Source organism: Musa acuminata, chromosome BXJ1-7 (genome assembly GCF_036884655.1).
Source record: "Musa acuminata AAA Group cultivar baxijiao chromosome BXJ1-7, Cavendish_Baxijiao_AAA, whole genome shotgun sequence".
NCBI classification, from domain to species: Eukaryota; Viridiplantae; Streptophyta; class Magnoliopsida; order Zingiberales; family Musaceae; genus Musa; species Musa acuminata.
The window spans coordinates 10188644-10215109 of record NC_088333.1 but is presented as its reverse complement, the minus strand read 5'-3'; the positions used below and the strand labels follow the sequence as shown (position 1 = coordinate 10215109).

At 40.6% G+C, this 26466-nt stretch overlaps 7 protein-coding genes across 17 annotated transcripts; 6 read left to right on the top strand and 1 right to left on the bottom strand.

Annotated features, from left to right (window-relative positions):
• Positions 1 to 15: 15 nt before the first annotated feature.
• On the top strand, positions 16 to 1662 carry LOC103991555 (tetraspanin-2). The gene is made up of 2 exons (XM_009411048.3): positions 16 to 633; positions 1134 to 1662. The coding sequence occupies exons 1-2, from the start codon at positions 136 to 138 to the stop codon at positions 1443 to 1445; spliced, it is 810 nt and encodes a 269-aa protein (XP_009409323.1). The 5' UTR covers positions 16 to 135; the 3' UTR covers positions 1446 to 1662.
• Positions 1663 to 1719: 57 nt separating this feature from the next.
• Positions 1720 to 3956, top strand: LOC135678732 (putative pentatricopeptide repeat-containing protein At1g17630). Its single transcript, XM_065191848.1, has one exon. The coding sequence runs from the start codon at positions 1726 to 1728 to the stop codon at positions 3841 to 3843; it is 2118 nt and encodes a 705-aa protein (XP_065047920.1). The 5' UTR covers positions 1720 to 1725; the 3' UTR covers positions 3844 to 3956.
• A 3810-nt stretch (positions 3957 to 7766) lies between these two features.
• On the top strand, positions 7767 to 8930 carry LOC135680148 (F-box protein At2g05970-like). The gene has a single exon (XM_065194135.1). It carries the CDS (start codon positions 7767 to 7769, stop codon positions 8928 to 8930), a length of 1164 nt encoding a protein of 387 aa, XP_065050207.1.
• A 1767-nt stretch (positions 8931 to 10697) lies between these two features.
• Positions 10698 to 11042, top strand: LOC135680147 (MAPK kinase substrate protein At1g80180-like). Its single transcript, XM_065194134.1, has one exon. The coding sequence runs from the start codon at positions 10698 to 10700 to the stop codon at positions 11040 to 11042; it is 345 nt and encodes a 114-aa protein (XP_065050206.1).
• A 108-nt stretch (positions 11043 to 11150) lies between these two features.
• On the bottom strand, positions 11151 to 18795 carry LOC103991554 (uncharacterized). 9 transcript variants are annotated; one of them, XR_010515058.1, is made up of 6 exons: positions 18639 to 18795; positions 18312 to 18534; positions 16230 to 16486; positions 15541 to 15631; positions 13921 to 14677; positions 13616 to 13841 (listed from the first exon to the last, which is right to left on the bottom strand). XR_010515058.1 is itself a non-coding variant. In XM_009411047.3 (6 exons), exons 2-6 carry the CDS (start codon positions 18318 to 18320, stop codon positions 13788 to 13790), a joined length of 483 nt encoding a protein of 160 aa, XP_009409322.1. In that variant the 5' UTR covers positions 18321 to 18534; positions 18639 to 18795; the 3' UTR covers positions 13616 to 13787. The 9 variants fall into 9 exon arrangements, 8 of the variants coding, with proteins under 8 accessions (XP_018684778.1, XP_009409322.1, XP_065047918.1 ...); XM_009411047.3 differs by having other exon boundaries at positions 13921 to 13987; positions 16230 to 16491; XM_065191846.1 differs by having other exon boundaries at positions 13616 to 13987; positions 14605 to 14677.
• A 177-nt stretch (positions 18796 to 18972) lies between these two features.
• On the top strand, positions 18973 to 24864 carry LOC103991552 (glucan endo-1,3-beta-glucosidase 14). Of its 3 annotated transcripts, none has more exons than XM_065191844.1 (3): positions 18973 to 19318; positions 22104 to 22753; positions 23669 to 24864. In XM_065191844.1, the coding sequence occupies exons 2-3, from the start codon at positions 22729 to 22731 to the stop codon at positions 24772 to 24774; spliced, it is 1131 nt and encodes a 376-aa protein (XP_065047916.1). In that variant the 5' UTR covers positions 18973 to 19318; positions 22104 to 22728; the 3' UTR covers positions 24775 to 24864. The 3 variants fall into 3 exon arrangements, with proteins under 3 accessions (XP_065047916.1, XP_065047915.1, XP_065047914.1); XM_065191843.1 differs by having other exon boundaries at positions 18980 to 19318; positions 22161 to 22753; XM_065191842.1 differs by lacking the exons at positions 18973 to 19318; positions 22104 to 22753 and adding an exon at positions 22826 to 23201.
• Positions 24865 to 25485: 621 nt separating this feature from the next.
• LOC103991553 (stellacyanin-like) lies at positions 25486 to 26415 on the top strand. Its single transcript, XM_018828623.2, has 2 exons — positions 25486 to 25832; positions 25935 to 26415. The coding sequence occupies exons 1-2, from the start codon at positions 25643 to 25645 to the stop codon at positions 26297 to 26299; spliced, it is 555 nt and encodes a 184-aa protein (XP_018684168.2). The 5' UTR covers positions 25486 to 25642; the 3' UTR covers positions 26300 to 26415.
• The last annotated feature ends 51 nt before the right edge of the window (positions 26416 to 26466 follow it).

Sequence of the window (26466 nt, the reverse complement as noted above, 5' to 3'; positions counted from 1 at the left end):
TTGTGGGCATAAAGCAACTGTGTGTGAAAAGCATACTGGAATGCTAGAAAAGTCACCTCCCACGGTGACGCTACTGCTAAGGGAATCCCCAATTCTCCCCCGCCTCCTCCTCTCCACCCATCTCATCTTCTTGCCATGGGCGTGAGCAACAACATCACGGCCGTGCTCAACTTCGTGGGCCTGCTGTGCTCCGTGCCCGTGATCGGCGCCGGCATCTGGCTCGCCTCCAAGCAGGACAACGAGTGCGTCCGCCTCGCCCGGTGGCCCGTCATCATCCTCGGCGTGCTCCTCCTCCTCGTTTCCCTCGCCGGCTTCGTGGGCGCCTACTGGGACAAGCAGGGCTTGCTCGCTGCCTACCTCTTCTGTATGGCCGCCCTCATCGTCCTCCTCCTCATCTTCCTCGTCTTCGCATTCGCCGTCACCCGCCCCGACGGCTCCTATCCCGTCCCTGGTCGCGCCTACCACGAGTACCGCCTCGCCGGCTTCTCCGCCTGGCTCCGCCACTACATCACCGACCACTGGATTCAGATTCGCGCCTGCCTGAGCTCCTCCGACGTCTGCCAGAAGCTCGGCCGAGATCAGCCCTACCTCACCGCCGATCAGTTCTTCCAGACGGATCTCTCGCCTCTCCAGGCCAGTACTACTCCCTTCATATTTATCCCTTTCCACACTACTCAAGGCACTAGTCTTCTTCTTGTCAGTGGATTCACCAAACTGAACACTTTTGTTTCTTGTGTTTGGCCAGTGCTAGCTCGTTAGCTTGCACATGGGTTGGCTTTCTAGAGACTGAATTATTATCACCGAGCATTATTATTTTCCGACCAACACATATGTATATAGATTGGGCTCTGAATTGCTCTTTCAGTCTCACTTCAAGTTGGATAGTTGGAGTCGGAATCGGACGATTAGACTTGCACAAGCATGTATGTCGGTTACATTTATGAATTAAAGATGCTTGCGAGAATGCCAGAACGATTTCAATCGCCTGTCACCTAACATTTCGACATCAAGCATTCGACTGAGGTCTTTGCCATCACTATCGTGATGTGCCAGTAGTACTCCACGTTAAGATCATTCTACAGTTGTTTATGCCTACTTCTTATTACGTTTGGGATCCAAATTTTTAAGCGCAGTCAGGATGCTGCAAACCACCGACGGTATGTGGCTATGGGTACGTGAACCCGACACTGTGGATCAACCCGAGTAACCCCATGGCGGACGTGGACTGCGCCCTCTGGAGCAACGACCAGAGCCAGCTCTGCTACAACTGCAACTCCTGCAAGGCGGGGCTGCTGGGCAACCTGCGCAATGAGTGGCGCAAGGCCAACGTCGCGCTCATCATTGCCGCCGTCGTCCTCATCTGGATCTACATCATCGGCTGCTGCGCCTTCAAGAATGCCCAGACCGAGGACCTCTTCCGCCGCTACAAGCGAGGTTATACTTGATGTCTTCCTGCGTTTCTCGTGGCTGTCTCTGCCGGCAACTACAGTATCTTCGACTTCCATCTTTTCAGCTTGTGTGCTAAATTTTCATTTCAATTGGTCTATAGTAGTGGCGATGTACTACCGGTAGACGGGGGAAATCAGAAGAGCAGGACACACGTTGTCTGGGCTCTGTTGTATCGTTTCGTTCCCACCCACATAAAGCAGAGTTGTGCATTAACTTTGGTAGTGAAAATAAAATCTTGTGTCGTACACGCCAACCCATGTCTCGCCCGTCTCCCATATGCTGTCTAGACTTGGAAGCTGCTTCCCGCACCACCTCCGCCCGATCACCCCGCTGCGGTCGCATGTCTTCCTTCTCTCCTGTTCCTCTGACGGCGACCCTTCCTCCTCCTCGTCCTTCGATGCCCTCTTTCGACGATGCTCCAATCCTCTTCAAGCCAAGCAAATCCACGCCCAACTCCTCTCTTCCGGCCGCCACCACCAACTCTCCCCATTCCTATCCGCCCGCCTCGTCTCCGTCTATAGCCGCTTTGGTCTCCTCGCTGAGGCCCTCTCCGTATTCGACGCTTCCTCCGATCACCGCCGCTCTTCCCTCCTCTGGAACTCCATCCTTCGCGCCACACTCGCCGACGGCCGTCCCCGAGACGCCCTCTCCCTCTACCTTCGGATGAGAGCCCTCGGCGCACTTCCCGACGGCTTCACCTTCCCCCTCGCGATAAGGGCCTGCTCGGCTGTCCGCAACCCCAGGCTTTGCTTCTCCATTCACAGCCATGCTGCTTGCATGGGATTTCAGTCTCACCTCCATGTAGCAAACGAGCTGATCTTAATGTATGGCAACCTGGGCCAGATGGACGCCGTCAGAAAGGTGTTCGACGCAATGCCATCGAGAAATGCCTTTTCTTGGAATAATTTGATCTCTGGGTACTCGCTCAATTGCGACTGCGAAGCTGCTCGTGATGCTTTCCGGCAGATGGAATCCACAGGGCTCGAGCCGAACCCAGTGACATGGACGGCGTTGTTGTCGGCGCATGCTCGGTGCCAGCAGCATGGTGAGGTCTTGGCCATGTTCGATGAGATGAGGGCTCGGGGTGTTAAATCCACTGCAGAAGCAGTTGCGGTGGCTTTATCTGTCTGTCCTTATGTCTGTAGTGCGGCGTTGCAGAAAGGAAAGGCGATCCACGGCTTCGCCATTTCATGCGGCTTCGGTGGTTACCCTTTTGTCACCAACTCCCTCGTTTGCATGTACGGGAAACTTGGCAGTAGAGAGGAAGCTAAAAGGTTGTTTCATGAGATGGAGACGCGGAATCTGGTGAGCTGGAATGCATTGATCTCAAGCTATGCAGCTGGTGGTTTCTGCAATGAGGCTCATGAGATCTTGGTCGCAATGGAGAACACAGGAGACGTCACACCAGATGTGGTCAGTTGGAGTGCTGTGATAGGTGGTTTTGCATCGACTGGAATGTTGGAGCAGTCTGTGGACCTCTTCAGGCAGATGCAGAGAGCCGGAGTGAAGCCCAACTCGATCACGGTCGCCACCGTGCTATCAGCCTGTGCAGAGGTATCAGCATTGCGTTTAGGTAGGGAGATCCACGCTCATATTATCAGAGGCTTCTTGCATGGTAGTCTCCTGGTAGGAAATGGGCTTCTCAACATGTATACAAAGTGTGGTAGCCTGAAGGATGGGTGCGCAGTGTTCGACAAAATAGTGGATAAGGATTTAATCTCGTGGAACTCGATGATCGCTGGTTATGGGATGCATGGATTATGTGATGAAGCTCTCGGAACTTTTGATGCCATGACCGGAGCTGGTTGCAACCCTGACGGCATTACTTTCATAGCGATTCTGTCCGCATGCAGTCATGCCGGGCGCGTTTCAGAGGGCCGCAGTCTCTTCGATCGGATGGTGATCGAGTATGGAATTACACGGTGCATGGAGCACTACTCTTGCTTGGTGGACCTTCTTGGACGAGCCGGGTTGCTAAGAGAAGCGATTGAGCTTATGGAAAGCATGCCGACGAAGCCCAATGCTTGTGTCTGGGGAGCCTTGCTGAACTCTTGCAGAATATGTGGTGGCACAGTGGTGGCTGAAGACGCAGTGGCTCAGGTGTTGGGCCTTGAAGGCCAGGCCACCGGGAACTACATGTTGCTCTCTAATCTCTATGCGGCTTGCGGCAGGTGGGAGGACTCGGCGAGGGTGAGAGTGATGACAAAAACAAAAGGTCTGAAGAAAACTCCGGGGCAGAGTTGGATAGAGATGAAGAACAAATTCTATGCATTCTCGGCGGCAGGCACGTTGCCTCCCGGCGCGGAGGACGTATATGTAGTTCTTGAGGATTTGTATCAACAAATGGCGAGCGACAAGTCTGCGGCAGACGATCAATTGGGATGCCATCAATAGTGTCCCTCCGACGACTTAACTTTAAGCCAAAAAGAAGTAAAAGGTCGCATTACATGCCAGTTTTTGACTTGTCACAACAACCCATCGATATAAATGATATCCTACTTGTTATATTTCTGATTCCCTGAAACAAAAACCTGCACTTCGGTGTATTGCATGATCAACTCACCTGAACCGTGCGTGACAGAGGGAAATCCCATCATAAGCGGTGTAAGAAGACAGAGAGCAGTGGCATGCCTTGTTTGGCCACAAATATTACCACCTGATACAGGTTGTATAGAATTGCCTTGCAGGTAGTTTGACCTTCTTGGGCCAAGTAACACTCCAGTAAAGTGTTCCATGATATGAATGAAATCTATTACAAAGGAAGTATAGCTCAGTTCAAACTTCTGGATTGATGAACTTCACCTGTAACCGACTTCATTTACCTTAGGGTCTAATCTTTTTTTGTTGATTAATGTATGTCTTTTAATTTGGTTTAATCAGGCCATGCAGAATCCATGGAGTTTGATTCCTCCGGCCAAAAGCTGGGAGGAAAGGGGAGGTGGAAGAAGTCTTAGTCTTTGTTTGCAGGCAAGGGTGATATATCAAGAAGATGCTTGAATCCGTTGGGAGGGAGGCAAAGCCTGAGAGACAAGAGAGTATGTTGAGAAGTGAGAAACAACGGGTGGCGGATGGACGAGTCTTGTTGGGAGAGAATGGGAATGTGAGATGAGGTGGAGGAGAGCATAAGTTTTGTTTTGAAAGAAATGGCTCTTAACTATCTCTCTATCTCTCTTATCCGGGTATTTTTGTATATATCGGAAAGAAATAAAAGATAAAAAGAATTATTGAATAAATTTTCTCTCATATTTATACATATTAGAAAGGAGGATTTGTCTCAACAGAATAAAGAATTTTCCTTAACAGAGCAAATAGGTTTCCTCATGAAAATCTTATCTGCTATCAATATAAGATATTTCTTTAAAAGGTTTTAAATAATGTCCAAAATTTCTTTCATACTTTTTCTATCTGTTATAATGTTTTGATCGTTATAAACAAATACTATAAAATCTACCTGAAATTACTATAATTGATACAAATGAGCTTATAATCTCAATCAAATCAACTTCTAGTTTAAAAAATTTAGTACTATAATAATCTATGAACAAAGACAACTAAAACGATACAATATGATATCACTTACCATCTTTTTAATAATATTATACTATTTTTAACACTTCAATAAAATATTATGATATTATTAAAATACATTATAAATGAGTTAAATAGAATCAAAACACACTAGAAATCATTTGATATATCATCCTAAGATTCAAATAAGTATTTATAATAGTTTAGAAATAATATCACTCAAATTAAGATAAAAAAAAATTGGTCTATAAAGGACCCGAATAGGCTTCTACCATTAAATAAGCCAATAATAAGATTAAAAATGACGATCGTAATGATCTATAAGCAATGAGAAACATAATATAATGTTACTTATTTTTCGTTATAATATTTTTAACACCTCAATAAAAATATTATAATATTATTAAAAAAAATACTATATATGAGCGAAATAAAAGTTCAAAACTTATGAAAAGAATAATACTATTGGGATTGATGAGGGGTATTTTAGGCATTATTCGAATTAAGGGACATAATTTGGGAAAAAAACATAAACAGGAGTGTCTTTTGAGGAAAAAAAGGCTTTTTCAGAGAAATCATCTAATTTATTTTTGAAAATATTTTTTAGATATATTATATAATTTTTTTAATAATAGATAAATAACAAAGATGAGATATACTATATATATATATATATATATATATATATATATATATATATATATATATATATATAATTGACTACCTAACTTGATATTCATCTATGGCGTTCTTTAATATTTTGTCACGAACTTAGCTGGTTTTGCCTAAATCGTGCGGCACCCTTACGTGTCTGTCCGCAAGGGTCAGTCTCCCCGAAGCCTCCCATATCCCTTAGGACCCACAAAAGAAAGAACGAGTTAGAGAAAATGCCTCATTCGGGATCCACAAGCAAAAACATTTTCGAAAACACTTCATAGACAATGCAAATTACAAACATACTTTACAAGCTCTGAACAGTTACACAACAAAGGATAAAATGATCCATTACAGATAAAAAATATCTCGCAAGTGACCACATGACATAATCTTTATTAACAAGCTTAAAATGACCACCAAACCCAACTAAAATGGGATTATTAATCCTTCGGTTGTCCCTCTACATGTTAGGCAAAGTATGAACATACCAAAAAATACGGATATGCATAAGCATTACATCATACATCCTATTTAGAAATTTGTCCGTGATAAGTTGCTAAGCATAGCAACTTGCTATGCTTAGCAACTTGTTATGCTGAACTCGTTACACACTTCAACCTCCTACGGACGTATCCTTCACATGCCGAAGAGAAAGTTTCAATGCTCCATGGCGTTGAGTTTCGGTCGCCTTGGGATGACCGCGAACATTCCATCGTCCGCATATAAAGCTCATGTATGAGTACCGAATTCTTTGAGTTAGCAATTCCCCTCACCTCTGTGAGCTTTGCACAACTTTACGGTCGTTGAGCAACTCATTCCACCTTGCATGGTCTCATCCTTTACCAAGCGCTTCGCTTGCATTGAGCACCATCAAGTATAGTTGTCAGCATTGAGCCGTAGCTCAAACTCAACAATCCCAACCTTTGTGCGCTCCGCATTTTTCCAAGCTTACCTGTTCTCGTGGTGCCTCTTGCGCAAAGGGTTGGTCATTCCTCTGAATGCCAATCTTAGATGCCCGCTCCTCCGAGCGACTCCTTTTCCCTACATTTTCATGCATGTTTTCCCCCAAACGGTCACGCGTGTGCTGATTGCCCTCAACGCAGCCCCGTTAGGTCCCCCACATTTGCATGCTAAGTGTTTCTATGAGTGTTTGTCCCGCTCTGATACCATCTGTCACGGACTTAGTTGGTTTTGCCTAAGTCGTGCGGCACCCTTGCGTGTCCGTCCGCAAGGGTCAATCTCTCCGAAGTCTCTCATGTCTCTTAGGACCCACAAAAGAGAAAACGGGTTAGAGAAAACACCTCATTCGAGATCCACAAATAAACATTTCCGAAAACACTTTATACATAATGCAAATTACAAACAGACTTTACAAGCTCCGAACAGTTACACAATAAAGGATAAAATGGTCCATTATAGATCAAAAATCTCTCATAAGTGTCCATATGACACAACCTTTATTAACAAGCCTAAAACGACCACCAAATCCAACTAAAATGGGACTATTAAGCATTCGACTGTCCCTCTACATGCTATGCAAAGTATGAACAAACAAAAAACACGAACATGCATAAACATTATATCAAACATCCTATTTAGAAGTTTGTTTGTGACAAATTGCTAAGTATAGCAACTTGCTTTCAATTCTTGTCATACTATGAAATCAATTTCATTTTGATCAATTGAGATAAATTTAGTTAATATATAATTCAAGATAAGTTCCTAATATAGAAGGAGTACACAAAGGTGCATTAGAAGAGATTGGTACTACCTGAGAAAGAGAAGAGGTGTAAAAGAAAATATCCACATATTTTCTGTTAAGATAAATTAAATTATAAAGAAAAAAATTATATATAAATGATAAACATCTCACGATCGATGTTTATTTCCTATTTTAAAAATCCAAATATGAGTATATCTCATTATTCAACATTTATTTTCTATTTTCAAATATCCTAATAAGGAATAACTTATCTAATTCTCATTTTAAAATAAAATTAATGTGGAATAAATCACACCACATTAATTGAGATTCCTTCCCATCTCCTATATAAATCGATGTATACATTCCTTTCTTTTCATCATCAAGGAAGGGACGACTACAAAGGAGGACCAGTCGGAGGTCATCGCCAATGGCGGATTGGTCGAAGCTCTCGACAGATGTGTTGGGTCTGATCCATGATAAACTCTCTATTCCCGATTGCATACGTCTCAAAGCTGCTTGCAAGAGTTGGAACTTGGCCTTTAAGTTCAAGCATCATTGTCCACCAAAGTTGCAATCCCCATGGCTCATGTTGCCTGATCACAACGATACCATGGCTTGGTTCTTCTCCATCGTAGACAAGAAAATATACAAGGTTCCATGCCCGGAACCTATGATCAGACGCCGGATTTGTATCGGTTCTTGTCACGGCTGGCTGATCACCGTGGACTATAATTGCAACATGCACCTCTTGAATCCACTCACCGGCGTCCAAATTCCGCTTCCTTCGGTGACGACCTTACCCTTTGTTAAAATCGTTCGGGATTCCCAAGAACGAATCAACAAATTCATGATAGGCGAGCAACAAACAAATGGCGGTGTGGTTTATATGGCGTCCTCTGTATGGCGTATGCGTCGCTTCTTCTTCCACAAGGCTGTACTCTCGACGGCTCCCGATGCAGACGGTAATTTCACCGTCGTGATGATCTATAGTGTTTGGAAGCGGCTAGCCTTTGCTCGAGCTGGTGACGAGGCTTGGACATCCATACAAACACCTCATGGCTTTCACGATGTGATTCACTGCAATGACAAATTTTACACCGCTAGCTATGGCGGCACAGTCATGGCATGGGAGGCAAATGGACTTGCCATCGTGTCTATGATCGTCTCCTCAGACATAGATGAGGCTTATATAGGATGCATGATGTACTTGGTCGAGTCGCCAGATGGTAATCTGATGCTGATCGCTAGGCACGCCGGTGAGGATCCTATCATCTCGCATACTAGTCTATTTTTGGTGTTTGCCCTGGACGAACAGGACCTCCGGTGGAAGAAGGTGAAGAGCTTGCACCAGCAAACATTGTTTTTGGGCAGCAATCAGTCCATGTTCCTATCTGCCGTAGACTTTCCGGAGTTGAAACACAACTGTATCTATTTCACTAATAACATATTAGAGTTTTGCGCGTACTTTCAGTATGCAGACAATGAAATAGGAACATTCAACATGGAGAGTAAGAAGATCGAGCCAATAGATCATGTTGGTCGTCACTTAAATTGGCCTCCTTCAGTTTGGTTCTTTCCAAGTCTATCATGAGCTAGCATTGTGTAGGTCTTGCTACATCAATTTGTCATGAATTTTCTTGTCTGTCTTATGGGAGTAGAAGATTGAGAATCATATTTGTATTGAATTTATCATAAATTTATTTGACAAAATAACTATGTATAGAAATTTACTCGAGATAGAGCGGCTCATAAAGCTTCTAAAAATTGACATTTATAAGATTTTGTTCATATCGATCATGTCGTATTTCATGCTTTTGAAATTTATTTGTATTAGTCAGATGATATTTTGATTTTTTTTGTTTGAGAATTTTTATGTGAAGTGATTAGGTGTAGTTTTCATGGTTTAACATGTTGATAAGGGATTTGTATTTTTTTTATGGAATTATTGTTGTCGTAGTATGTTAAGAAATATATTATAATTTTATTACCTTTAAAAATGTTTTAAAATGTTTTAATACCTTTATAATAATTGTTTATATCATAGTCATTCTTTATTTTCTCTACTTTAATTTCATACAAGTGTTTCTTGTTAAAAAAAATTACATAGTCAACTTATTATCCCACGATCTTCATTATGATATGATCGGTATAAGGTTTGAGTTTAATGAAATGTCGATCTGATACATACAATCTTTCGAATGAAAAATTTTGAAAGAAGAGAAAAATATTACGATGAAAACAAGCGCAAGACCGAAAGTCAACAATGTCTATTCCTTTAAAATCAAAAGTGTTGACTATAAGGGATTAAGTAACATAAAATAAGAGTATAAAAAATCTCAATTAGGTGATAATCTCATTGTTGATTTCAATCTCCTCCTCTCTTGTAGCTATCTTGTTTTAAAATTAAAAAATCCTGCTTTAACGGCTTATTCAGAGAATCATCTTACTATACTTGAACTTCCTTTGCATCGAATTCTAAAAGCAATTTTAGTGGTAGTGAACTTTTATTTCTCAAAATTAATATTTTCTTCGATGAGCTTCTTTGGATCAATCATTAAGTTTTCAATACATGATGTTTTTCGAGTGGTCTATCATAATATTTTTGATTTGTTATAGTGATTTGACCATCATAATAAAAACACAGTAAAATATACTTGAAAACATTGTAAATAAGTCAAATGAAATAAATATATATATATATATTTGATATAGTCTAAAAGAAAATTATCCAAAAAATTGACTTGTTACAGTGTTCTCAATCAAAACACTAAGTCTTACTTGAAAACATATGAAATGATGTAAATGAATTTTAACCTTACTAAAACTAATGATAAACCTAAAATTATGATGTTGTAATGATATATAAGCAATGAGAACCAAAGATACATGGTATCACTTATAATATTTTTTTAATAATATTTATATTTTTTTAGTGGATCAATAAAATATTATAACCATCATTGAAAAATTATAAATGATATATATAAAAATATTATAATAGTAAAAATTGAGCAGAAATTTTTATAGAAAAACTTTTGAGAAATATTTCGAGTATTTTTAAAATTAAAAGTTTTATTTAAAATATAAAAGAAAGTTGCCTTTTAAGAAATATATAAAATAAGGAAATTTCTTAGGAAAATCGCCCAAGGGTTATAAAGGATTAATGAGTAAGATGGCATCAGCAATTATGGACGTACCTTTTACAATTATGATCCCTACCGCCATGTCTCCATCATCACTATGGAGATGATGAGGACTTGACCAAACCAATCCTCTTCGATTTCCTTTCCCCTTTTTGCATATTAGCACAGAGCTCTTCTGCCTGCCCAAACAAAAGTAGAGAGAGAGAGAGAGAAAGATGGCTGGCCTGCAACGATCTGTACAAACTTTCAGGAGATCAGGCTCATCTGGAATGGTGTGGCACGAGCGGTTCCTCTCCGAGGAGAAGGAGGAGGGGGGAGGAAGAGGAGGGTCAGAGTTCAGGGAACTCGGGCACTCGCAAAGTGTTGGATCGAGCGGGACGACCGAGCACAGACGCATCCATGGCAGGCAAGCCTTCCGCGCAGGCGCCGTCCCACCAGCCGTAGACCCGCCGTCGCCAGACGTCTCTGGATGCCTTCTCTGTGGAATCTTCGGCAAGCCCAGGTCCAGCGATCCATCCAAGCCAAGAAGGCGTCAGCTGCGTCGGACGGCGCAAACATGACCTCAGTCTTCTTGGTCATACAAAGATCGCCGTGCATGTCGCCAACGCCCATGTTTTGATTTTGTTGATGGTAAAATATACCAGTAGTTATCTTCGATGCTTATGAAGCTTCCTCTGTGTGTGTGTATATATATATATATATATATATATATATATACACGCCGAAAAAATCTCCCCTTGTTTCGTCTTCATGTTGACGATTTGGAATACTAGGAATCACTGCCTGACCTTGCTACTTGGTTCTCCGTGTGTAGTACCTTCGATCATGTAGCGAAGAATTCTCTTGCAGCCAGGTGATTCAGATTATGTTTTTTGCTAGCTAATTTTCTTTCTAGGAAAAAAAGAATCGCCTAGTCGTTGGCATGTTGGCTTAAGAAACAAAAAAGTTCTTGGCAAGTACTGCACAGTATTTTTGGGATCAACAGAGCTGCTAAGCTGGCTTGGCTATAGGAGGAAGTAGGAACCATTGGATATGTCTGTAATGGCACCCGCATGCACCGAGCATAAGAAATCGGTTTATCCGAACATATATCACCGTGTCGTCGAATCATCTGCGAAGACGTCAAAGTATATATGAATGATCCCTAGTCGTAATATTGGGATCGTAACGAGAGAATTCTGCCTGCAGTAAAACCATTCGGTCAGCGTATGTATGCGTTACTGAGAGATGTACATTGGGATGATAAATACCCTCTTCAGGGCAAGACGTCGATTCGTACATGGGACTGGTGGAAGATGATTGCTCGCCCAAGAAATTTGACTGACCTAATCTCATATTTTTTAGCCAAAGTGGGGGCTTATTCATTTGGAGCGAGATGGCTGATTGATTTGATGTGCCCTTTGCCCCTTCGGAAGGTCAATCATCAACCCACTGTTGTCGCTTGCGCTTCTTCACTATATGAGAACGATGCGGATAATTATCGAGTCATTGTCGCTTGTGCTCCTCCATTACTTGAGATTGCTGCATATAATAGTGACATCCAACGTCTGCTGTGGCTTATAATACTCTTCATCTTAATCTTATGTGGCAATCAATCGCAACTCAAATTGAAAATTCATGTAATAGTGACATCCAACGTCTGCTGTGGCTTATAATACTCTTCATCTTAATCTTATGTGGCAATCAATCGCAACTCAAATTGAAAATTCATGTAATAGTGACATCCAACGTCTGCTGTGGCTTATAATACTCTTCATCTTAATCTTATGTGGCAATCAATCGCAACTCAAATTGAAAATTCATGTAATAGTGACATCCAACGTCTGCTGTGGCTTATAATACTCTTCATCTTAATCTTATGTGGCAATCAATCGCAACTCAAATTGAAAATTCATGTAATAGTGACATCCAACGTCTGCTGTGGCTTATAATACTCTTCATCTTAATCTTATGTGGCAATCAATTGAAACTCAAATTGAAAATTCATGGCGGGGGGCGGGGTGGTAAGACTGCCTCTGTGGACGCCTCACACTAGTCCTCGTGGGAGAAGGCTCATGAAGCATTGACGCATAATGAGTATTAGTGGGCGGCTCCATAAATTGGTGGTGCTTGCGGTTGCATGACGCACAACTTCAAGCTTACTTCCTAGCTGTCAGAAGTCATTCCAATATTGGATTGCTTCCATCCAAATGATCTTGTAATCCGGTAAACTCTTGCAGCTCCAATTTGTATACAAACAGATATTAATACTCAGTGACACATAATAAAATTAAATAAAAATTATAATTAAATCAGATATTAAGATTTATATAAAAATCTTTAAAAAATAAAAAATCATGAGATAAATCTAAATGAATATATAAATCTTAAAATCTAAACAACAATTACAAGATAATAATTGAGACTGTTATTATTATTTTTCTTTTTTAAGTTACGTTGTTGTAATTTTTTGATTGTAGCCATCATTAGCCTCTCATTTTGGATTAGATTAAAAAAAATGATTAAAATGGACTATGGATTATTAAAGTCTTCTATAGTCTAAACTAATGGACTACAGTCCCAACACTCCTATGTGAAAAAAATACTCCTATCCCTTTTTGGCTCACCATAGACAGATGGAATAGAACAGCGGATGTTCCATAAACGACTCTTGTCAAAGTACCTTTTCGTTTGTCTTTGTATTTATCAGTACTTCAGTCGCTAAATAACTAAAAAACCATCAGGTGGATAATATTTTCAATATTTTATGTGATATATACATTTGCTAGTCAAAATATCAACCATCTTTTTGTATAAATAAGCTTCTTCTTTTTTTAACGTTCCACATTTCACTTCCACCTTTTTATAAAGTCGGATTCTATTGCCCTACAATACATTTTTTTTTTGTCTCAAATTTATTATATTTTATTACATCATATCATAAAATATTATGCGTAACTACTGTCTTAGTACTGACGATCCAGTCAGACTGAACATCTCACCCCTAATCGATCTCGATCCCCATCCCAATCTGACAAACTTAGGGCAATTTTTTATGGAGTGGGTACAGAAACGGAGGTGCCAGGTATATTCAGCACTAAATCACAGAACTTGCATCTAAACACAAGAGATTGCCAATTCAAAGATATACAACTAGACTAACGGTCTTGACACTATTTTGCATGAGCAACAGAGATCACAATGATAATGTGATTTAGCATTCTATTACAGTTCGACGTCCTTGTAATGAGTAAACATCGTTTTCCGATCAAATGGACAAGGGTTTTCATACATTTCTGGTCTGATCAAAAACAACCATTTCTGATCTAATCATACAATCCCTCCTGCTCCCAAATGTCCACAAGAAAATCTACCATTTCCTGCCATCATTTGAAATTAAAAAAAAATAAACTAATTTGGGCTGCACAAGAAACAAATATATTGAGGTCTAGTTCTTACTGCAAGAGGAATGGGCTGTGGAAATGGTTTGTTGCTTCCAAGCAAACCATCATATGTTGCATTCCAACTGCATCCACCAAAATTGAACCGCTATAGCTTTTACAACTAAATAAATTGGAAGACATATCCATACAAGCTCTCCTTCCTTCTACAACTAAATTCATTGTGTATTAAATCTGTACAAGCTCTCTTCTCAAAATGATGAACATGTCAATCCTCTAAAGTCCATGTTTGTAATTCCAGAAAGCAGATAAATATTGATTTAAAAATATTTAAATAGTAACACAACCAACTAAATGTTGCTTACATACAAATCAATGAGTAGATTTATAACGTATTTACCTTAAAAAATGAAATGCTCATTATTTTGTTAGATAGGACCTAGGATTAGTTAGTTCATTATTTTGTAACATTAAGAGAACATAATTAATTTTTACCATAAATTTTTTATCTATTCATCTAACTGATGTTATAACAATATGCAAATCCATAACTGTTTAGTGTCCTATTTTTTATTTAAAACTTTTTTCTCAAAGAAGTCTAAAGCTCGTAGGTTTTTATTTGTCCTTGGGTGGTTTACACATGAAATTAAATAAATCAGGATCCCTGCCTGTGATGTTTTGGAAATATGCCACAATGTTCTAAAATATAAAAATATCATGAATCTGAACAAGTAACCTGAACCTGGATCATTGGAGGGGGCAGCAGTTTCTTGATAACCTTGATCTATTTAAGGGCTGGGAGAGCATTTGCAAGCCTGCAAGATCTTTTAAACTAGAATATACTTTTCTGGATTTTACTCTACTAGACAACATCTACAGAATGACATCATTCCAGTCAAAAAGATTAAGTTGGTAAGCGGCTAACTAAAATGATCTATATCATCGTAGCACATCTAAAACATACAAAAGTATTGTGAGCCTTGCTTAGGAGATCCTACTTCCTCTTACCTTCGGATTGGATACCCTTTATGTTCTAAGCAGCAAGACCAACAGATGACTTATCTTACATCATCTCAGTTAAAAGATATTAACTGAGATACATCATCTCAGTTAATATCTTACATCACAGTTAATATCTTGCATCATAAGGCATAAGATCAGTAATATTTTTCTCAATGAAGCACAGTTTAAACCAATATTGATACCATACAAAACTCATGTATCCTTTCTCACTGTACAAACAGTGCCATGTCTGTTCACCATGTAGAACAAAGTGTTATCAAAATCCCTGACTAGTTGAGCTATTTTTTGGTGGTTAGGCAGTTAAATTCACATGCAGAATAATTAGCTAGGAAATAGTCAGAGGCCAAATTTCTTTATATTGTTTCATTCCTGAATTTGTTCTCATAATTTACTCATATTTGCTAGAGCTCATAAAATCATGGCTTATATATACACTTCCAAGTATAGCTTTATAGTGAGATACTAGCTTAATAATGCATTATCTCTATATATAGGTACACTTCTAAGGATTGCTGCATAACAAATTTTATTCTAGTTGCAGCTCCTAATTTAAGACTATCTCCACTAGTTATCAAATTTTTTAGATTTTTATATATAATGAATAATAGTATATTTTCTATTGCAGCATGAGAAAGGAACTTCATGAAGAATATACCTCAATCTTGGTTCTCGAACTTGCTGTGACTGGGTCTCAGGCCTTTTATTTCCAACCCATTTCTGTCTGGTTTGATTCCAAAGAAGAAGACCTGTGATATTAAAGTCCCAAGTGTTAAATGCAGCAGACTACAAGAGCTATATCTCAGTATGGGTCAAGTAAGTTTCCATTGCAGTATCATTCAGAGATCAAAATCACATAATCCACATGTATAATTTATCAAAATCTTTAAAACAACTCTTAACCACCATCATCAACTTCAATCCTAGTTGGTGAGATGAATTCAAATATTTAGTTCTAGAAATGTAACACGCTACATATCTTCAGCCTCCGTCGAACCCAATGGTGTAAGATAAAAGTTATGGATAATTTAAAAGCTGAAAATGTGACTAAATAGGCATCAGAAAATCTCACTATTATTGTTCTAAACTTTTAGTAAGAGTAAAATCTGAAAACTTTTCTGTTAGACCTAATAACATCTGCCAATACCATGAACAGCACTCAGTAAAGAATCCGGTTAGATTTTTTTCACCTTCCAGGTGTTGGGAATTCCCCATGCATTCTATACATTAGTAAATTGCAGAAAATTTTAAAGTAGAGATTGTCTGAAAAATATTTCATTGCTTCAAGAATAATAGGTGCTATCCTACCCCCAAGACACTTAAGGAGTAGATCAGCCTTACACTCACCATGGTTCACAAATTCTGGATGGTTGCTTGTGCTTCCTATTCCACCATGGTGATCCAAGGTATTTACCAATGTGCTAATTGAAGAAATGCTCTTTTGTGATTGAACTCCACTATTTTCCATCTCATATGTGCTTGTACTCCAAAATTCTTCAGAGAAATTAGGTTTTTTCACTGTTCGGCCTTGGATTTTCAAACCCTTTGAAGGCTCATCCACAGCAATAATTGGAGCAGGCTTGGTATAGCATCCAAGACAACCTCTGTTCTGTTACAAAGCAGGTTTAGCAATGCTGCAAATTAGGATCAAATCCCAGAATAGGTTCATGAAATTCATACAATTTATAATGTGAACAAGATGAAAAACATAAAGACTTCGATCATCTCTGCTATTACCAGGAATTATATCATCATTAATATGGATTGAAGGGTGTTAGGATTGAGGTATATGGACTTCACTATTCACTGTCTTCAAATCTCAAACTGCACAATCTCAGATTGAAGGGTGTCAGGATTGAGGTATATGGACTTTATTATTCACTGTCTTCATAACTCAAACTGCACAATCTCAGATTGAAGGGTTTCAGGATTGAGGTATATGGACTTTACTATTCACTGTCTTCAAAACTCAAACTGCACAATCTCAGACTGACATTCAAATTGAAAATAATTCCTGTACAATTCATAAGGAAGAAAACACAAAAAAAAGACAACATTTGCCATATGCTCTTCATTGTCCATACATCTTTAGTATTGCTATCATATGATTCCATACTTTAACATAATGGTGACAGTTTAGGAATGAAAAGAAAGCATATCCCATATGACAAAGAAATTCCCTTGTTTCTTGTGAGATGCATCATGACACTTCAGAATGTCTCGACGAGAATATTAAGTCTTGAAGGGAGGAGATTATGACAATTTAGTTAGTCTTGCATCGAAAGTGGATGGAGGGCTAAGCTAACATTAAATTTAGAGTTAAGCATTTTGGACCATGATTTTAGGCCTTTGAAGTTATTAGGCCAGATCATTGACAAAAAGTATCTCATACAAAATCATGGCTAAAATAATGGTATATAAGCATGATGAATCAAGTCAAAATAAATACATCACATGGAATCCAACAAATACATAGAACAACAACATATAACACATAATGTACATATAACGTAGTCCATGCTCCAATAAGTTGCCACAGAAGATCAGGAATGTTGCAAGTAGGTTCGAGTCATGGTAATTACCACTCTTCTTGCAGGGTTAAGACTGCATATATTGACTCTTCTAGATAATGCATTCACAGAAACCTTGTGCAATAGGTCATCCTTAATAAATTTGTGGAAGTTGAAAACTAGATCAAACAACAAAGACATAACAGAACCTGGGCAAGAACAATGCAAGGCACGATATAGTTTAGTTTTTTCTTTTAGTGAACTCTTAGAAACAATGAGTGTTTCTTGGTGTTTTCCCCTTTTTTTCACTTTTAGAAATGTGCATTTGTTAAGTAGAGAACCACAGAATAAGGCATGTCAACAGACTCTACAAACCAAAGTAAAAAATATATTTTGCAAAAAATAAGTGAGGTCTCTAAATATTAAAAGTGTTCATCCTCACAAGCCATAAGACGATTAGAACTGTCAAGAATTTAGCATTTGCTTCAATAAGCATTCATCTAAGGTATCTAGTATGACCATCAATTCTAGATTAGATTTCAAATGACTATATAAGATGAAAGACAAAGGAAACTATAAGTAGAAAAAGAAGAAGATAAAGAAAAAACAAGAACACCAACATGCAGAAAAGACCAATAGATAACCAATGGTACGACTCTCGGTAACTATTACAACTTATACAAGGGTAAGACTTTTCTATCTCGCCATCAAATTCTCCGGACCATTCGCTCGTTTGAAATCATGAAACTTCAACGAACAAACTAATCGACCCACACCAGACAGATCTGGTGCTATCCTAAAGGAAATGAGGTTCTTGAACTGCTACACGCGTAATTTGGGCATAGAGAGCAAGGAGGCCAACAAAAAAGGAAACGAAAATATCTGGTAAAGAAAGTGAGGGGATAATTATGTTACATACATACCCCATGCGGGCGAGAAGGTGAACGAAATAAGCAGAGACGGATCAGCAAAGGAGCATCTATCCAACATCCGCCCTCAGACGCACCATCAACCACCAGATCGCCCAGCGTGCGCCTCAGATCAGCTAATTACCAACAGATCGTCGCCGGAAGACGCACTTCCGCAGGACAGGGCAGTGGGAGGTGAAGGAGATTGATGAATGATGCTTCGTCCTGGACTAGCTGAGATCAGGAGGGAGAAGTAATTAAGGAAAACCCTATAGCTTCGGAGAAGGGAATCATGATGAAGAAGAGAGAAGGAGAATTGATCAGATCCACACTCATACCGGATTCCCCCTTCTTCCTCCCGTGACAAATCGTCGGGAGGGCAGCTTTCTCCTCCGTCTTCGGAAGCCCCCACCCCACTTCTCTTTGCGCCCTTTCCGCCCCAAGTTTATTTAGGTTCTAATTCGGGTTTCAGGGGTGGGACCCGATTGATTTTGGTGGGCTATCGTTTTTTTCCTGATATCAGCCCTTTTTTATCTTTTCTTTTATTCTACTCTATTTCTGGAGGATAGGATGAGACGAGGAAGCGCTTGCGAATTCACGTGCTTTCGATGGTCCATCAGCAGCGGAGCATGCGAATCCGACGGCTCCCGTAAATTCTGAAATGGAAAAGAAGAGAGTCCCTTTTTCTTTGTTACAAACAGTGAAGTGGGAGATGGATTGGGGACGGGCGGTGTTTGCAGGCCGGGGTGACTAGCAAACATGGAACCACATCCCGCCCTACCGTATCGTGGCTCCTCGTTGTTGTGGCCACCGTTCCCTGCCAATAAACCCAATTCGATTCATCTCCTCCCTTCTTCCTGTGGATTCGTCGACGCTACTTCTCCTATCCTCCACCTCCGCCGATCGTCCATTTGTGCTCCTCCTACGAAACCATCGCGATTGAGCTACTTCTCCCGCCGAACCGCTAGGGCCAGCCCTCCTCCTCCTCCTCCTTCGGAGGATCCAAATACAATCGCCGGTGAGTCCATCTTCCTTTCTTCCCCTTTTTTCCCCTTTCCTGTAATCGTCCGTGAACAAGATCCCTTCCCCCTATCGCTTTCACGCACTCGGATGGTTGCAGCTCTGGGTTCCTTTCCTTCACTGACTGCATTCACATAAGTATGCATATTATCCTAGTGCTAGAGTTATCTCCCGGAGCACTGATTGGGTTGAGAGTCGTGGCTCTTTCCAGGTCAAAGGAGCCAACTGGATCATTTGTTTCAGAACACGATTGCTGAACATGAAATGATGAAAGTACAGCTGCTGTATAACCAGAAAAAGTAAAACGGAAGACACGAGAATTTTGCATGAGACTAAAAAGGGAGGAAGTCGATTAAATGAGCGTGGACTGAAAATCACAGATTGTAGTACAACGAAATATATGTCAAGAAAGAACAGGAAATGAAACATATATAGTGTGTTGAAGGAAGGGCCATGTTAGATATAGATGTGTGTAGCAAAGATAGCTGGAAGATCTTATGGGCCTCTGGTTGGATCTGATGAATATCAAAAGGGATATGACGCTGCCTCCATTGGTTCGTAAAAGTGCTTGATTGTTTTGGTCTTGGGAGACAACAATTGGACATTACTTGGAACTGCAAATTTATCTGCTAGTCTTATGGTCTAATTAATTTTGTTGGAACTAAGTCAATGATTTTCATGAATAGTCGGCTAACTAGGCATTTATGTAGTTGTTTACATGTGACTATTTGATATAACAACAAATTAGTTTGAAATTGTCTTTAATAAGTTTCATGGCTCACTAATCCAAAGTTAGCCCGGATAAATTTGTGACTGGGTTTGATTAACAACTTGAAGACTACAAAAAGGATTTTGATATTGTGGCATACCAGAATGTCATTCCAGGATTCCTTTTTCTATACTCAACATGAGTAGCTTTCTGTTAAAAACAGAGAGCAATATCACTTTAGGCGTTCATTGTGGTTGAAGTATTTTATCATGTGAATGTGTTCTATTAAACTCAATGTATTGTGTAAGGCATATAGTTCAATGGTTTCTATTTATGTGATTAAGATACTCACGTACAGAAGGAGTGGATACATGTTGATCTAATGATAGATCTCAAAGCTGACCTTAGTTTTAATTCTGATCTTGCAAACTTTGAGAGTGATGCTTGGCATATAAAAGAACACTAAGAATCACTGTTATGGAAAGTTAAAGGATTTTAGTATCCGACTTCAAAATAGTGGGAATCAATTTAGTTTGGATGTAAAAAAAAAACTGCAAATTAACTGCTAAGCTGAGGTCAAATAGGTAAGTGCCAAGAGGGGGAAAGATTAATTAAGATTTTAATAAAAACAATAGGACAGGACATGATGCTTCCTAGATTGGCTAGTGACTTTGATTACAATATAAATTTGCGAGAATGGATGTATATAGTTTATTTTCAGCATCAGCTATTTTTGGGTTATCAAGCAATGTCTGAAGAGTATTATTTCTGGTTCTAAATATTCATCCAGATAATGTATTGCTTTTAAATACAAGGACAAATGTTTTTTTATTTTCTTCAAGGCCTTTTAGAGAGATTCATACCAGTTTTTGATTGTAGTATTTACTGCAAATAGTTACTATTGGCATATTCTAATGACCATTCAGACCTTTTACTTGATTATCATTACAGCTAAAAGCTCTGATGCAAATCCTGTCTAACTTAGATAACATCAAGTTGGAGTTTGTTGCACCTATTTCAATCTCGCCATCATTGGATCATCTTAAAGATTCAACAAGTGCCATCATAGCAAAAAAGTGTATTTGTTGCAATGAGTTGTTCATCTTTGATTTGTGCTATCAAAAGATTTCTTCCTCGCTCAAAATACTGGATCCGAGTAAAGATTTAATCCAAACGAAGACCTAGCCCTTCTTAAATTAGTTAAGGAGTCATAGTCATGCTTAAAACTATTTGTATATTAGTTATTGTTCTTAGAAGCAACTTTAGAAGGCCTCTAGAGAATCAAATCATTATCCAAAAGTCTTAATATAAATGTTGTTTATGTTTGGCTAGTTTTTTGTCAGAGTTTTTATTTGACAACATAATATCTTAAAGCTTTATTGTGATGTAAATCATCTCTAGCCCAGATAAGATCAATTTGGAGTTTCATTGTGTCCATTTTGACATCGAACTGCCTTGTTCAGACCATCTTAAAGATCCAATAAGGAACACATAAGCAAAAGAAATGGATTTGCTATGATGACCAGTTTAAGAGTGAATCGAAGACCAAATTAATTTTTAAAAGAAGTTCTAGCCCTACTTGAATCGGGTTAGGAGTCCTATACATTCAAATTTGGAAAATATTTGTATCTTCATTATTGATTTTGGAGGCAAATTTAGAAGGCCTCTAAATCCTAGTGAGTGTTATTATTATCCAAAGTTGGAGGTAAATTTAGGCAAATTTAGCATAGTTTACGCTAGTTAGCTTCACAGTTAGAACCAAATTCTGAGAGTTCTAGAGTCTAGAGGGATTGAGTGGAAAATTTTCTTATCACCAAATAAGCTTTAGTCTAACTTTATATTACTTAAAAACAAAAGAGAGAAAGGGTGGGAAACTTAAAATGGTGTTGTGACCCTCACGAGTCATTAAAGTACTCTTATTTTCTATCAATCATCATCTTTTTCTCATTTATTTTTCTCTATTATCTCTTGGAGTTGTCCAAGGTGTTTGATGGGTATGGACTCGTTGTAGGTGAATTCTAACTGGACTACTTATTAATGATTTTTTTGATGTATATTTCCTTCCATGTTCTAGGAGTGGTGCAAGACGGCCATTTGCTCATTAATACATTTTGACATCGATCTTGGACAGGCATACAAGCAACGCTGTCAAGGATCCAGGATAGGCTGCGAATCTTCTTTGCTGTGTTTTTCTGGATGTCATTGTTCTTCTGGGGCAGCGCATGGGATGGGAGAAATGGTGCTAGAAAGAAGAAGGGACCATGGTTCAGAAAATGAATTTTCAATGATCCTTTTATCCGATTCGTGTGACTAGCAAAATGACTGAAAAGCTTCTTTTCTCATGCAGCATAAACAAATTCACTGATGTTTATATGTGCCTGTACCGGTGTGTGAATTGGTTTTGTAATCTAGACAATATCTGTATCAACAGGCTAAGTGGTCATCAATTTGCTTGTATTCTAGGAAAAGCTTTATTCTTAGTTGTAAATTTGTTTTCTTCACAATGCTGTGATCAAGTTGTTTACTCTTTTCCACACTACTGTAGAAATTGTTTGGTCCACAGTCCTTGAGTGGGGAAGAGGCTGATTCATCGGCTTTTCTTCTTTTTATGGTTAATATATTTGTGTCTGTCCCTGATATGGTTTCGATTGTTGACAGGTGATTAGAATGTGTGGTTGAAAGCAGCTTGCTGATTGCAGATGGATGTCTCCGAGATGCTGACAGGTGATTAGACTGCGTGGCCATGGGTTTATGTGATGATTTCAGTCCGAAGGAACTGATTCCTTGGGTGGGTGGTACAGCTTGCTTCCCCCACGATCTCTCTTCCACCTTCTCCTTCTCCCTCTACCCCACACTCACCCATCTTTTGGTTCTTTGCTTTCCTTCCGCCGGAGGTATTGTGGTGGCGTCTCCAATTCGGAGGGAGTCCAAGAATCTGACCGATGGCATGCCCCCGGACAAAGCAAGCACCCTCTTCCCACTGTTGTTACACATGGCGTCTCCTCGGACGCGCCTGCTGTAGTTCTCATCGCCGTCTCCCTCCTCGTCTTCGTCCTCGCTCTGGTGTGCCCACCGAGTCCTTCCCTGCCCCTTGCGAAGAAAGGAAAGATGAGCAATTCTCGACTGCCACTCTTCTTCTGCTGCCTCTTCTTCTTCCTCCTTCCTCGTCATGGTACGCTTTTGGTCCTACTTGCCATTCTCTCGCAACTCCAGATCGATCGACTCTTCGGTTCGCCCCTTTTTGAAGTTGTTGAATTCTTCTGCCTTTGGTATCCACCCCTTTCTCTCTTCTTTGCCCTTTTGATGGAATCTCGGATTCCTGTTCTTGTCTTCTGCTCTTCTCCTTCCATCTGGTCTTCCGACATCCTTATCTTTCTGCGTGGAACACACGTTGCTTCTAATTTGATTTTAAGCTGCCGTGAATTCATCTCAGAACTGTTGGTTTGCTGCCACCACGCTTCTCAGTTGAACTCAATTGTTTACGCCGCTTGCTTCGATCACATCCTTTGGCATCATCATTGCAATTCCGGATTCGATTGTTTTGATACTGGTTCATAGTTCTTTAAATTATCCTCTTTTGGTGCTCAAAATGCTGTTTTCGTACGAGTAACCATGTTTTGCTTTGTTTCTTCTATAAAGGCCTGCTGAAGAAGGTAGATGCATTCACCGGAACCTATGGGATAAACTACGGCAGGATCGCCGACAACCTTCCTCCACCTGAAAGTGTCGTCACGCTTCTAAAAGCAGCAAGGATCAAGAATGTGAGGATTTTTGATTCAGACCAAAGCGTTATCAAGGCGTTTAAAGGATCTGGGATTGAACTGACGGTAGCGATCCCTAACGAGTACCTGAGAGACATCAGTGTATATGAAGACCGTGCCATGAGCTGGGTCAAGGAAAAGGTGCAGCCATTTCTGCCCGGGACACGCATCCGAGGGATTGCGGTTGGGAACGAAGTGTTGGGCGCGGATCCGGAACTGTCACAGGTCCTTTTTGGTGCCATAAAGAACGTGTACAATGCTCTGGATAGGCTTCAATTGTCACACGAGATCGAGGTGTCGACGCCGCATTCCGAGGCGGTGTTTGCTAATTCCTTCCCGCCCTCCTCCTGCACCTTCAAGGAAGACGTCCTCGTTCTCATGAAGCCCATCTTGGATTTCTTCTCACAGATCGGTAGCCCCTTCTACATCAATGCGTATCCATTTTTGTCTTATAAAAATGAACCTGAGCACATCGACATCAACTACGCTCTTTTCCTGTCCAATGCTGGAATTCACGACGCCAAGACCGATCTGCACTATGACAACATGTTTGATGCTACAATAGACGCAGCTTATGCTGCCCTGGAAGCTGCCGGCTACGGTAAGATGGCGGTTCGGGTTTCAGAGACAGGTTGGGCTTCTGCCGGAGACGAAAACGAAGCCGGAGCTACCCTCCACAATGCAAGGACTTATAATTATAATCTTCGTAAGCGACTTTTCAAGAAGAAAGGGACACCGCTGAGGCCCAAGATTATGGTACAGGCTTACGTGTTTTCGTTGTTCAATGAGAATTTAAAGCCTGGACCGACCTCCGAGAGGCACTTCGGGCTATTCAAGGCGGACGGCAGCATCTCATACGATATCGGCCTCACAGGCCTCAAGCCTTCATCCGCATCTCCATCCCTCTTATCCCTGAATGCAATGGTTTTCTGGGATGTATTGCTATTATTATTATTATTCTACATTCCGCTTTTCGGAAACTAGAAATCCCGACTGTAATGAAATATTGCAATCACGATCCAAAACTGTACATGGAAATTAAGAAGAATATATGTAATTTCCCATTACCGAGAATCGTGCTCCTCCACTACTGTTTAGTTGTATACAAGTAGGAACGAGATTGCTAGAAATGTCGTAACATGAGCTTTCATCGTCGGCGACGTCACAGGCTTAATTAATTACATGATTCGATGGTTCAGCTGAAGCCTGTTCTTCAATTGTTCCGTTCATTAATTTCACGGCTACCACGTGACGTTATACATTACGTAATAGTTGTTCTTCATCTGAAGAAGGTGGACCATCGAAGTTGGTCCAAACCATGACGAAAAAGAATATAATGCCAAAAAATGTTCGGCTTTGGTTCGAAAGAGATGCCCAGTCGTACGTAGGAAGAGGCTTGTTGGACACCAATTCTGTCTTCTTGCGGTGGTGTTTGACCAAATCTCTCTTCCGCGTGACGCGTAGGCCCGCGATGTGACTTGGGGTGATTGACTAAGCAGCGGCGACCGGCGGACACCGACGCTTTTGGGTTGAAGGATTCATCCGATACGTGGAAAGTAAACCTGTTTATACGTGTCTGTCGCTTTTCTAGAAAGAAAATGAAGTGGGAAAAGAAGTTGAGCCTCCACATTTCATGTCACGCGAGCGAGCAAGTCATAGCTCGCCGGGAAGCTTTGTCAGAGGAAGGAAACCGTACGTTGGCGGCGTAGTTAGGTTTGGGACGGCAACGCCATTTTTTGGGCGTGTGGACTGCGTCGCAGGCAGCCTCCTTCGACTATAAATCGAGAGGGCCTCTGATGGATCTCCCACCATCCTCAGCCGGGAAGAGAGAGCATAACAGAGATACAGAAACATGGCTGGGGCACAAGCAGTTTCTGCGGTTGGGCTTGTTCTGATGGCAACTGGCCTTCTCCAATGCTTGGCGGTGGCTGCTGCCACCAGCCATACCGTTGGGGGCAGTTCTGGATGGAGGATACCTCCCAACGCCACCTTTTACCCCGACTGGGCCGCCTCGCAGACGTTTGCCGTCGGCGACAGTTTAGGTAACGCTTTGTTTTGCTGATCGGTAGAGGTTAATCGAATTCTTTATAGTCTTATTACGTGTTCTTTGTTCCCGTCCTAATCGATTGCCTTGACAAATTCAGTGTTCGACTTCACGACCGGCACCCACGACGTACTGGAAGTGGCGAAATCAGATTACGAATCCTGCTCCACAACCAATCCCATCGGATCCACCATAACAACCGGCCCCGCCACTGTTACCATCACCAGTGCAGGGGAGCATTACTATATCTGTGGCTTCACGGGACACTGTGGTGCGGGCCAGAAGTTATCCATCACCGTCGCTTCGTCGCCTTCCACTACCAGCCCTCCTCCCACTTCGACCGGTAGCAATGGTCCCACGGCATCGGTGACACCCGGTTCTGATTCAGCAGCATCTTTGCTTCCGTCCGGTGTCAAGGCTACGGTGGCCTTGTTGCTTCTCTTCTCCCTCGCCTTATTGCGTTAAATAGCTTCTTATTTTTCTTGTTTTTGCTTTCTTATCATTATTAGTGTCGTTATGATTATCGTCGAGGCGATTTGTTGTGTGATTTTGCAATAAAATTCCCATTGGTCTTTCGTTCAGCTGACTGAATGCCTATCGTATTTGTCTGCTTCCGATAAATGATAAGGTGA